This window comes from Lonchura striata, chromosome 15, assembly GCF_050655825.1.
Source record: "Lonchura striata isolate lonStrDom1 chromosome 15, ASM5065582v1, whole genome shotgun sequence".
NCBI classification, from domain to species: domain Eukaryota; kingdom Metazoa; phylum Chordata; class Aves; order Passeriformes; family Estrildidae; genus Lonchura; species Lonchura striata.
The window spans coordinates 6,231,493-6,244,254 of NC_140717.1; the positions used below are offsets into that span (position 1 = coordinate 6,231,493).

The 12,762-nt window shown below is 44.8% G+C and overlaps 1 protein-coding gene across 1 annotated transcript; it reads left to right on the plus strand.

Moving 5' to 3' along the window:
• The first annotated feature begins 11,236 nt into the window (after positions 1-11,236).
• POP5 (POP5 ribonuclease P/MRP subunit) lies at positions 11,237-12,724 on the plus strand. Its single transcript, XM_021549944.4, has 5 exons — positions 11,237-11,265; positions 11,335-11,477; positions 11,551-11,700; positions 12,185-12,268; positions 12,447-12,724. The coding sequence occupies exons 1-5, from the start codon at positions 11,246-11,248 to the stop codon at positions 12,548-12,550; spliced, it is 501 nt and encodes a 166-aa protein (XP_021405619.1). The 5' UTR covers positions 11,237-11,245; the 3' UTR covers positions 12,551-12,724.
• Positions 12,725-12,762: the final 38 nt, after the last annotated feature.

Here is a 12,762-nt window from a genome sequence, read left to right on the forward strand (position 1 = left end):
AGTTAAAAAATTCCACCTCAGCCCACAGCAGGTTCAGGTAACAGTAATCCAGGACCCACAATTCGACTCTAATTTCATTCCTGCATTTTTTCACCATCATAATTTTTTCTCCTTTCTGATCCAGTGAATCCACATTGCTTTCCCCTCTGCCCATTCTACTGCACTGGGCAGAGATGTAGTAATTATGCAACAAGATTTTTCTAAAATTGCAAGGTGGAATGATTAAAATGAGTGTATGAACCAAAGAAAATTGCTCCTGATGGAACTAAAAAGTTAAGCACGGGTAGAAAGGTGCTGATGCTCAATGTACATCCAGTTGCTTGACCATAATGTACAGGAAATACCACAGTCATATCCAACTCAGCTATAGCTGACTGGGACTTCAAATATTGGCCAGGACTTCAATTATTGACCAGGACACAGCATTTATATTTGCTGTCTTTGTTGTTTAACAGAAAAGTATTTTCCTTTTAGCCTGTCTGGACATTTTGGTTTCTCTTAGGATGCAGTTTAGAAAAGAAAAATAAAAAGAGGAAGAAACTGGTTATTTTACTGTGGGTAGGAATATGGAGGAGGTCACCATATGTGTAGGATAAATATCCTCCTATTGCAAACTTGTATCAATCAGTCACCATCATCTGCTCTGTGGGATAAAAATGCCTCAGACACTGCGCACTCCAACATCAGAATCGCCCATCTAATTTACAGTGCTTACTGCTGTTCAGCAGGATCAGCATGAAGATTAAGGTGATTTCTTGCTCTTTTGCCAATTGCCATTTCCTTTCCTTTATTTTTCTTTTTCTTCTTTTTTTTTTTTTTTTTAATATATATAATTGAATGTTCACCTCCTCCCTATCCCCACTCTTAAAACTCTGAAGAGACATCAACAGAGTCATGGGATTCACAAAGGAACTGATTATGCTAGGGTTAGGAAATTAGATTGCTCTGCAGAATTTTCAGCAGATGCTCTCCAGTACTGCTTTTATGCCCATCTTTCATTGATTTTGTTATACAGTATAAAAAGGGCACTGTAGGCCCCCATCTGAATCTAGTGCCAATGCACTGAACAAAAAATCACTCTGCCCCAAGGGAGAAGAGGTGGAATGGGTAAAGAGGAACAATTTGAGAAAGAGAAAGCAGCACAGGGAAGAAAAGAAAGACCAAGAAATAGTTGGGGAAAAAAATCTTTTTGCTCTGTGTACCTTCTCTTGTTTCTTTCCCACACTCGAGTCCCCCTTGTCCCCTCACCTGGGTAGTGGGTTAATCTAGTCTGCAATATGATGGCTTTAAACTGAAACCCAGTCCAAACCTGACTTTTCAATTTCTAAAGCTCTGGAAGGGAACAGGCAGGAGGTAAGAGCATCCCAGAGGAAGCAAGGCTTCTCTGGCAGAGCTGCTGCAGCAGCAAAGCTATTAATAAATGTTTGCAATCTTTTAATCGCTCTTCTAAATTGCCATCGTGTTCTTGCAAACCCCATAGTGTGTCAGTGCAGCTGCCTCCTCCCGCCTGTCTCCCCGTGTTCGTGCATGTGAGTGAGGGGGAACATCAGGAACATGCTCAGATCCAAGGGCTGCTGCAGCATTAGAGAGAAACGATTTTGACAAGTGCCTATTTAAATCTTCCTTATTCCCAAGGAATCAGCCCTATTAGTTACATCTATGAACCGTATTTGCACCTATTTTCCTCCTCCAGCAAGTCCCACCTCCTCGATTAAGACACTAAACTTTTTTTTATTAAAGTATCACATCTGATCAGTCAGGCTTGGGACGTGCCACCCAAGATGCCATGTCTTGTGATGTGATAGCACTGCAGCCTCAATCACCAAGTAATCACTCTAGCTTAAGCAAAGATATTCTTGGCCACAGAATATTTTTGTACATTTTATGAGACCCACTATGTAGCCAATAGTCACCAGGTACAACACAAACATATTGCTCTTCAGGCTTTTCTACAGGGTCAATTAGTCAGAATGTAAGTGGACTGGAGAACTGTGATCCTATTTATGGTAAGAGATAACATTTCAGGATGAAAAGGATTAATACTTTTAAATAAATTGTCTATTTGCCTCTTCATGTTTCTAAAGCATATCCATTATTGTCCAAACTAGGATATAGCAGACAAAGCTACCTTCTAACGTCATGGTGGAGATCAGCTTAATCCTTTCTCTGTTCCCTCCCCCAGCTCAAACTCTCATCTTCATCCTAATTATAATAGCATTTGAAATTATCATGGTTTAAAAAAAGATGCCAGCTTATATAATATTCTTATTGCTTATTAATGATTTCAGAAGGGAGAGCAAGTTGCCTTGCATTCTGGGAATTATGCAAACCAAGGCTCAGCCATACCTTGTTGGACTCCACCAGTTTCTTATTTGGAAGCCTGATGCATGAGGATTACCATGAAATAACAGATGTTAAGGCTTTCAGTGAATGACAGGCCTGCTGCACATACTTGAACAAGAAGACATGACAGGCGTCACATTTCACAGTGATTAGCCTTGGGCACTTTTCAAAGGCAGAAGACCCGAGGCAAAGTGACTTTAACCACCCTGCGAGTGTGATAATCCCCTCAGCACAGCCTGAGGAGTTTGATTGCAGTTTGGCATGGCAGCTTATGAATAATGATACAGAGAACAGCAGACTGCATCAGTGGCACGGTTACTCGGCACTGACAGCCACAGTCTGCTTGCATAGGAAGTTCTTAAGTCCATTACTTAATCTAAAGTTACTTATACCCTGTCCTCAAAACATCACCTCCTCTATAAAGCTATAATGTGTGAAAGGCGCCAAAGAACTGAACTTGAGATTTAGTACCTGTCCTTCAATTTCCTGTCTTTGTCACTCTGGTAGCTTTCTGTTGGAGAATATGGGGTGGAGTAGGAGGGAACATTAACAGGAGCAGGAGCTCTGTATCCATGTTATAAATTGCTGCAATTTTATTTTAAAATGAGCTTCAATACAAGATGACACCATCCGTCTCTGATGCTAAGAGACTATTAAAAGACTAATGAAGTTACTTGCCCCCACACTTACAGAGAAAGACCTGCACCCTGCAAGTCCCAAAAATAAAAGAGCTTAGTATGTATAATTTAAGTAAATTAATTAAATAAAATCATTCTAAAATGATTTTGTTACTGTCTGTGATCTGACTCACAGGTGCTAATCTTACAATTCTGGATAACATTATAATAATAATAGAGAAACAACAGAGAGTAAGTATTCTTTTTCAAGTAATAGCAATATTTATCAATGTAGTAATATACATTAAAATGTTGAGAGCTGAAATTGAACATATATTTTAGAGGAATCGAATAAATATTCAAAATCATCATTTTATGCTTTTAAAGAATCCTACATCTTATAAAATAAAAACTTAATATTTATTGATTTAATAGCTGTCCTTCTGTGTGCCACAAACAAAGCTAAGAAAATTTGTGGTTTGGCCAAGTAGTTGGGGTGGGAAGAGGGAAGCAGAAGAAATAGAACAAGTTAAAAGAACCAATGCATCTTCTGGAAACAAACTGTGACATCTAAAAAATTTCCCATGCCAGCATCTTCAGAAATAATTGGGAATGTCCTGCAGACAGTGCTGGACATTAAATTGCAATGCTGCAAGTGTGGTGCTATTGCATCAGCAGGGTCCCTCCCTGGCACTTACCCTGAAAATGGTGTCCCTGCAGTGCCAGTTTTGGTCTTTGCAAAGAGCAGCCACACTGCAAAACCACTGGCTTCTACAGGATAAAAATCTTGCTATTTCTACACATTCTACACAGAGGAAAATGCCCCACACTTAACTGGTTCCAGCTTAGTTTCTTGACCTGTAAGCAGGTTCTGGTTTTAAGCTACATACACAGTCCACAATAATTGCTGATGTGTCTCACGTTCTGTCTCTACACCATCTTGTGCCTTGCTGGCTGGAACAGTGGTACCTGGCTTGGCACGGACACGTGGGCAGCCCAGGGTGCTGACATACAACAAGCATATGCTGAAATGTGGGGGAAAGTGAGCTCCCTTAGGAAAGATGGAAAATGAAACCAGATGCCACCAATACGGAGAGAGAGAAGAAACCAGATATGATCCTTTAGATGACTTGATGGAAGCTGCTCATGTTCAGAGACACTAGGACCAAATTCAGCTCTAATTAAGTCACTAATGTTACAGGGGGATAAACATGATCTTTTATGCATCACAGGTATGAAACAGGAACACAGAAGGTCACATAGAAACAACTCCTTGAGTTCCAGCATGAACACCGTGGAATTTTCCTGAGGAGGCCTGAGGGATGTACCCTGGGTCAATTCCCCCCAGTCATCTCACTGTGGTGGATGCTATCAAGCACTGAGAAAAGGTTCTTATGTGCATCACCAGGAGCTCTAGCTTGGAACCAACCAGCAGCAGGCAGAAGGCATCTCAAATGTAGCTCAAACTCCTGTGCCCTTAAGGCAACTGGTGGCAACAGCTTTGAAAATCCAGCAAAATATTTTTTTTGTTTGCTTCGGTCTTCATGGTGCATATAGCTAAAAAAAGTGGCAAATGTTGACACTCTGACTCACATGCAAGCACATCTTTAGAAAAAAAATTTGAAAAAAATAATTTAAAAAAGCCTTAGCAAGCTTCCCAAAATAGGCCAGATGCTCCCAGTGCTTTTTGTCTTCTCTGATCTGTAACAGCCATTGCCTCTGGAAATCTGTTTGCATTTACCGCATTTGTGAGCACCCCCAGTCAGCACAGCAGAAACAAAGTCACTCTTGATTCTCCCCACCCAAATCACACCACACACTGCACCCTACTCTGCTTTTGAGGGGCTTTCAGTTGCTGTGCTGGGCTGTGGGACGCTGCAGCTAAAACTGGATCTAGGCAAGAACAGCCAGGTAGGGAGGTCTCTGTCAGAGTGGGTCAGGCAAAGAGCTGAGACCCGCGTGCCTCAGCTAGGCAGTGACTGACACACTCCTTGCACCAAGCTGACACCAGCACAAGCCAAGGCCCTGCAGCTGCCAAGGGGTGCTCTGGCTGTACCCCACTGAGCAGCTCCAGCACAGCCCCCCTTCTCCCCTGCACGCGCTGCCGCTGCCCAGGCAGCAGGCACACATTATATAAGGTTGCTCCAGGATGCCTCAGCACTGAGTGATGGATACACTGGAAAATGTTTTTCATTGCCTCCCTCATCAGGGAGCCCAGTGCTCTGCGGAAGACTCTGATCCCAAACTGCTCCTAGGCTGCTGGAGTTAAACATAAAGCCACGTAAAGAAAGGATTATTCAATATGCAGCAACATAAGCAGATACATCTTACTGCAAAATAGGGCCTTGGCTTAATCTGCTCATGGGAATTCAGGGGAAAGGAAAAGCAGAGAGCAAAGATCTGCAAGATGACAGCAGCACCAGACACATTGTTTTTGTTTCAGAGCGGCCCCTACACCAACTCATATGTGAAGAAGGTTACTCAGGGTAGGCTATGTTTATGCCATACGAGTTTCTGTTATCTCTTTTATTATATTGCCTAAGTGCATAATAACTCAATAATTTATTTGTAGCACTCCTTGAAGTAGATAAATGTCATTATCCTTATTTTGCCTGGAGAGCTTAAAGGTCAGATTTTTATGCATAGGAAGGTGTTCATACTGTAATTAAAGAAAGTTATATACCTACATATTTTGACAACAGAAATCAGTGAGGCTGTTAGGAATTTCAGGTTGCAGGCAAACCTATCCACTAATTTTATACAATTGAAAGTGCTCTGTTCTTGCAAAAATTCTAATTTTTCTTTTTTTTTTTTTCAGCTAAATTCAAATATGTCATCACAGTCTCCACTCTGTCAGACACTTCTGCTGTCTAAGATGTACTAGTTACTAACGAGTCATGGGTGGTTTTTTTCTTTTTTTTGTAAGCTTCCTTCCCAGATAGGCAATCTCTCACTTCGTTGGGGCTGTTTGTTGTTTTCTAATACTTTGCCTTTAGTGGTTATTCCACAGATTTCTGGAAATTTACAGAGGAAAAGTCTTACAGCATCTTCAATTAACAACCATCCCTTCAAATTGCACCTCCTGTTTCAGTGCATTCATCACAGAACAAAACACAAGTCCTGTCTCGCAGGCTGCTCTGAGATCTGCTATGTCTGAAAATCCTGGTCTCAGGTATGGGCTGGAAAGTGAGTAAGACTTGCTGAGACCCTTCTTAACCTTATGGCAGTCTTTGCCATAACATTATGGAATGTTGTAAGACTCCCTATAGGCAGCAAAAAGTTAAAATCCTGCTAATGCTACTGGAGTCTTTGTGAAGGAGCAATTTTTCAATTACACATAATTAATAGTAATTACCCTTTATCTTCAGAGACCAGAACAAAGAATAATTAATCCATCTTAACATCCCCGTTAAGGAGGTATTAAATATGGGGGTTTTGCACAGCAGATTACATAGTAAGTTATCTGGTTCACAGTTGAGTTATGTGTTCCCTAATATAGAAAGGAAACAGAAAAGAATCCTGAACTATCTAAACTAATATTCTAGTTCTTGATTAATTTAATTAACTAGTATGGAAGCAGCTGTTAGCTTTTTGCAGCAGCTTGCTGCAAATGAAGTGTGCTGCCTACAGATCTCTCCTATAGAGCAGCAGTGTTACCATATTTGATAAATAGCAACATTCAAGTGGACAGTTTACTAATTTTTGACATATATCTATGAATAAGGTATTTACAATTATCCCCATTGCAGAGCTGGAGAAAATGAAACTCAGAATTCTAGGTTCAGCTTCTCACTTGACACATCACCTTTTTGTAGTGCTCTTCCCTCACACTGGTTTTTGCTGCACACGCAGACTCCTGAAGCTGTGTTCATGCTAGACAGCACATGCCAAACTCACAGACACTTAATGCCCTTTATCAGATCTTAATATTTGGCTTCAATATTCAATGTGGCTTCCAATTTCCAATATCTTAATGGAAGCTCACCTTATAAACACATTGGATGTCTCTCAGAGCACATCTTGTTCTTGACTATTAAAAAAACCAAAGAAATGTGAATTTAGTATTTTGAACTTAAGCAAGTAGCCCAAGATCACACTGCCAGCACTGAAAGAAGCTGCAAGAGAATTTGCTTCAAACACGTGGTTTTGCAAGACAATTACTCCACGTGGCAGGATGACAGCAAAGACAAGGGCAGTGCTGCAGGCAGCACACAGGGCAGCTCATGTGGCAGCTCTGACAGACCAGCAGTCTCCGACGCATGACAGATTGGGTGTACAGAAAGCTTATGATTAATGATTACAGGTTAGGGTGATAATAAAAGGGATAGCTTTTAGTTTTAAGTGTATTGATCTGAGGGAACCTGAACTCAAAAGTGAGGAGCAGAGAGATAGAAAATGAGGGAGAGTACAAATGAAGAGACCTAAGGGAGAAGGGGAATGTCCCAAATGTTAAATGAAAGGATCTGCATGAAAAGCTCCAGGCCAGCATGCTCACAGAATGCACTCTTCTGTCTCAGTGACCTTGTGAAGATAAACTGAACAAAAGGCTTCAGGCAACATCAGACAGGATTTAAGAAGCAGTTTTAATTTTAGCCAGATTGTTTTGTATTTTCAGCGCTGAGGTTATCTGGGGATGCAATGTGCATACAGTGGAACAAAATGTAGTTGTCTCCCCCAACTCTGCTACCACACCTGATGGCAAATTTAGTTCTGTGCTTCCAGGGAGAAGCAAAAATCATTATTTTGGCTACACAGGGAAGATATAATTGTGGTATCACAAGGACAGAGTATCACAATGCATCCTAATTTACTCCAGAATGTAATTACTCGGCTACTTCATGCACAAGCAACATACCAGACCTATACTCCAACACAGTATGTGCTGATATGCCAGTCCTTTCCATTCACTTTATGTCCTTGATCTCTATCACCAGACTGACAGCTATTTACCATGAAGAACCTGCTTACTCCCCCTGTACCTTAGCTTCCTCATCTATAAAATGGATGCATTCTATCCAAAAAGAGTACAAGGATTCACTAAAATGTGTGTGTGTGTGTGTGTGTGTTATTGAATACATTTACTAGTAATTTTAATTACAGCAAATACATACAAACCCTAGGAGCTGGCTGCACACAAGACAACAAGCATTCATCACAGTCTATTGCAGTCTATTCCATACAAATGTATTCTGACCTGCAACCTGGAGATACAGATGGCATGTAAATCCAAAGTGAGGGTCTAGACCTTCAAGCCTGTAGTAAAATGTCGAATAATGAACTAAAATGGTAATAAACCCAACCCAGACTGATTGGTACTAGATCCTCTGCAGGCACACCACCACAAATAACAAACGGAAGTTGGGAAAACGAGACCTCAGTATTCCTCCTGCACCTCCCTAGCACCACCACTTTATTGGACAATCACTGATGAACATTTACAGTGATGGAGAATCTTCTATCTAAGGTTCTCAAACTGCTTTATAAATTGTGTCTAATGTGTATAGATAGTGCATGTTATTTCCCCCTGTCCTTGCATGCTCTATCCTCCATAACCTCTATTTGATAAGATATCCAAGGCCACATTGTCTCTCCCAGTCTGTAGGAGATACATCCATCCTCTCTCTTGGCAGGTCTCTTGACCCATTATTCAATTTAAATAGTATTTTCTTATTTTTTTCTCTCTCAGATCTATTCTTAGGAGACAGTTCTTTCCCACCTTGAGTGTATAACTCACCATCACTTGCAATAGTTTCTTGAATCCCTGACACTGGAATCCATACAGCAGAGCTGGCAGAGGATGAGAGTGAGGAGATGGGAAAACAAACTTGAAGATGTTGTAACCTTTTAGTCCTGTGCTGTCAGCTCAGCACCCCAGGATGCCTGACTGGACTTGCACACCTTGTACTAACACAGTGACTGTGCAGGGAGCTGTGGTGACTCAGGTCTGCTCTGTGCATCCTCCAAACCAGCACCAGGGAGCTAAGGCAATACCCAACGTGAAACGAAGCAGCATGGGGCTGTCTCACAACACTGCTCTCTGCACCATGTCTCTCCTAATCAGCCTTCTGGACCGAAAACAGAGGCCTGTGCTGCACACAGGGCCCAGCCTGTAGCATGCACAGTGCACACGTCCTATTGGATTACAGGGCAGAGTGCACTCACATGCTCTGCTTGTCAGAGCCCAGCGTGCCTCTGCAAGAAGGAAATAAAGGAGGGGATGGATAAAAGCAACCTGAGCAGCACAGGGCAATCCGAGCCCTGTCAGAAGGCAGGATGTGGGATGCCACCACAAACACAGGAGCAGCAGGGAAACATACCTGGCAGGCACACTGTAAGCCTGAGCTGGAACCTCACTCCACAAAAAAAAAAAAAAAAATCAATGGGAATCTTCATGGACTTTAATATTGCTCCAAAATGTGAGACTAGCTTATCACCTAGGAGCTCATGGTATTCACAAGTGGAACAGATTACAGTTAGATCCCCATTTGAATACTAAAACACAGAGCAATATGGCAAAGATCAATGCAATGCAGTTCTCTCATAGAGAAAATGCTTCTGTCTGCATTAGCTTCAAAACTGCGCCCAGTCCCTTTGATCATGGCCCAAGAGAAAAGGTCTCTTAGAAGTCCATACTGGGCTTCATGCTTTTTTCTCCCCAGGCAACTCATATTGCAGTTCTTAGAAAAAAGCACGACTTGAAAACGTGATCACAGGTAAAGGAGAAGAGTTAATAGCCAAGGGGTGAGAGCAGCAGAACAGGCATGTGTTTCAGAGGCCAGAAGTTTATCACCCAGGACAGGATTTCCACTGGGTTTATCATTGTTTTCTGTGTCTAGAATGAAGGTCATTAAAGATGTTTCCACTCTGAATTAGCAATGAGTTCCCACTTAATCTATACTGTCTCAGCACTCCGATGTGACTTGGCTCCAAGAACCTCGGTTAAATTCTTTCTCCCATCTCATATTCAGATATCTACCTCACACCTTTTCCCTTAATCCACTCATTCCCTTCTCCTCAGTTAATTCTCCTACCAGATCTTTTCAAAGAGCCCTCCCTGCTTCCTCGACAGTGTCACACATCACAGTTTGGAACATCACTACAGAAATAATTATAAGTAGCTCTGTTCAACAATTTCCTTAGCTGTTGTCATTAATTAGCACATGTCCCCAGACCCCCAATACCTGAGGAGCTACAAAGACTGGAGCAGTTTTCCGAGGTAGCAAAGGCAGAGCCCTTCCAGGAGCACCGGGGGGCTCCGAACGCTCCGCTGAAGCCTTGGAGGGGCCGGTACTCGCCCGCCACCTCCGGACCTCCCGCGGCTCCCACCACACGGAGACGCCCCGTCTTCTTAATTTAGACTTTTTAGGGACAAGAAAGGAGGGCTTGGCCAGGGTGGGTGGGTGCAAGGCAGCGAAAGGGACTAAAGGCGAAGCGGCTGACCTTCGGCAGACGCCGCGCTCCCGCCGCCCCCTCAGCCGCCCCCTCAGGCCGGCCCGCGCGCCGCGCGCGCCCCCTGGCGGAGGGCGGGACCAACGGGAGCCGGCGTGTGCGGGAATGGTGCGGGCAGCGGGAGCCGCGAAACATCGCCCCGGGACTCGGCACTGCCGAGCCCGCCCCACAAGTGCTCTGTCCAGTACTCCAGACAGAACGTGGCAGGATTTCCTCCGCTAACAGTGCAGTGGGTCCAGAGGAGGGCAGCGGAGATGGGAAAGGGTCTGGAGCGTACGTCCTTGTGAAGAGCGGCTCAGGAAGTTTGGGGTGTTTGGCCCGGCAGAGGCTCAGGAGGGACCTTATCGCTCTCTACAAGTACATGAAAAGGAACTGGAGTCAGGTAGAGATCGGGCTTTTCCCCCAGACAATAAACGACAGGACAAGAGGACACAGTGTTAAGCTGCACCAAGGGAATTTTAGGTTGGTCATGAGGAAGAACTTCACAGAAAGGGTGATCAGACATTGGAATGGGCTACCCCGAGTGATGGAGTCACCGTCCCTGGAGGTGTTTAAGGAAAGACCGGATGTGGTGTGGCGACTGGTCATAGCACGGGCACGATGACCCCCGGTCCGTTCCGACCGAAGCGACTCTGACTCGGCGCCCCGCCGCCGGCCCGGGGCACACCGCGCACGCGCGGTCCGCGCAGGGAGGCGGGGCCGCCCCGGCGGCGGGGGCCGCGCTGTCCTCCCCTTGTCCCCGCCCCCGCACGTCGCCCATTGGCTACAGCGCGCGGAGGCGCCTCCCCATTGGCCGGGCGCGCTGTCCGTCCGTGCCGCGCGCCGCCGCCGCCGCCATGGTGCGCTTCAAGAACAGGTGAGGCGGGCGGGCGGCGCCGCTGCCGTGTCCGGCCGGCCCCGCCGCTCACCCCGCGCTGTCCCGCAGGTACGTGCTCTGCGAGGTGGTCTCGGAGGACCCGCGGTGCCGGCAGTGCATCGAGGACCGCGCGCTGGGCCTCGCCGTCAGAGACGCCATCGCGCGGGTGCACGGGGACTACGGCCTGGCGTGCTGCTCCATCTCCTTCACAGGTGCGGGCGAGACGGGCGGCCCCGGGGCTGCGGGGTCGCTCCGGCTCCGCTCACCCGTGCGTGTGTCCCGCAGTGAAGTACCTGAACGCGTACACCGGCACGGTGCTGCTGCGCTGCCGCAAGGACTCGTACCGGCTGCTGTGCTCCGCGCTGCCCTTCGTGCGGTACCTGGAGAGCCGCGCCCAGCGCTACCCCTGCTTCCTCAACACCCTGCACGTCGGAGGTCAGGAGCCCCCCGGGCCTGGCGGGAGGACGGAGCTTTAATCATACCTGCCACGACGCCGTGGTGCTGCTCTGGGTGCGATAGACATTTCTCGTGTGTTACTAATAGCGACTGCTTTCAGCAGATCTAAATAAGAAACAGGCACCAGCAGTTCTTTTTTGAAACCCTCGTTAATTTTGTTTGAAGCATCATCATTACATTTATCACAAAACCAGGGCAGCAAATACAATGTTACATTATTTTAAAATCTATTTTCAAAGTTATGGTATCTTCTGTATTGTGAAAATTTACCCCCAGGGAAACCAACAGACACTGCATGTTAGAAATTTTTACTCCACCACTTAACCTCAGTAGTGCAGAAATGAAATCTACAGCCCCTTTGTGGCATTTGCATTAACAACCTTGTTTCCTGGGTCATTTATCACTTGATACAATGCTCTTTGGCTGTGTAGATTATTACAGGCTGTTCTTGTGACTTCAACAGGTACCATAAGAACATGTCAGAAATTCCTGATTCAGTATAACAGAACACAACTGCTGAGGTTGTTGCAAAACTGTACAAATGAAGGTGAGTTTCTCCAGCCACTTTCCTAAAATGTAGCCTCAATTCCTGGGGCTTTTGTACGATATGCTGGGCTACTTCTAAATTCTTGGCCTGAGAAATGTTTCTGTCTTTAGAAAGGGAGGACAGTCCAGCATATGTGAAGAGATCAAGTAATAACCCTCTGTTGTTTTCTTTATTGCAGAGGAAAGACAATGTATACAGAAGTCCTTGCTGAGCTGTTCCCTTACAGAAGAGCAGTCTCAAAGTGGAGATGAGGAGGAGGATGATGACACAGAGACAGACTGAATGTCACTTGTTACCGTTCATCTCTATTCTGTACTTGTTTAATCAAGACGTGACTGGTTATCTTCAGTGTTAAACAGTGCATGGGACTGGAAAAGCATTTGTTCATATTTAGACTTCATTCCCCATTCCAAATGTTTTTAAACAAACTTTTAAAAAATAAAATATTATTTCCCTTAAGTAGGCTACTTGCCTGTTTCACTCCAGGAGTCAAA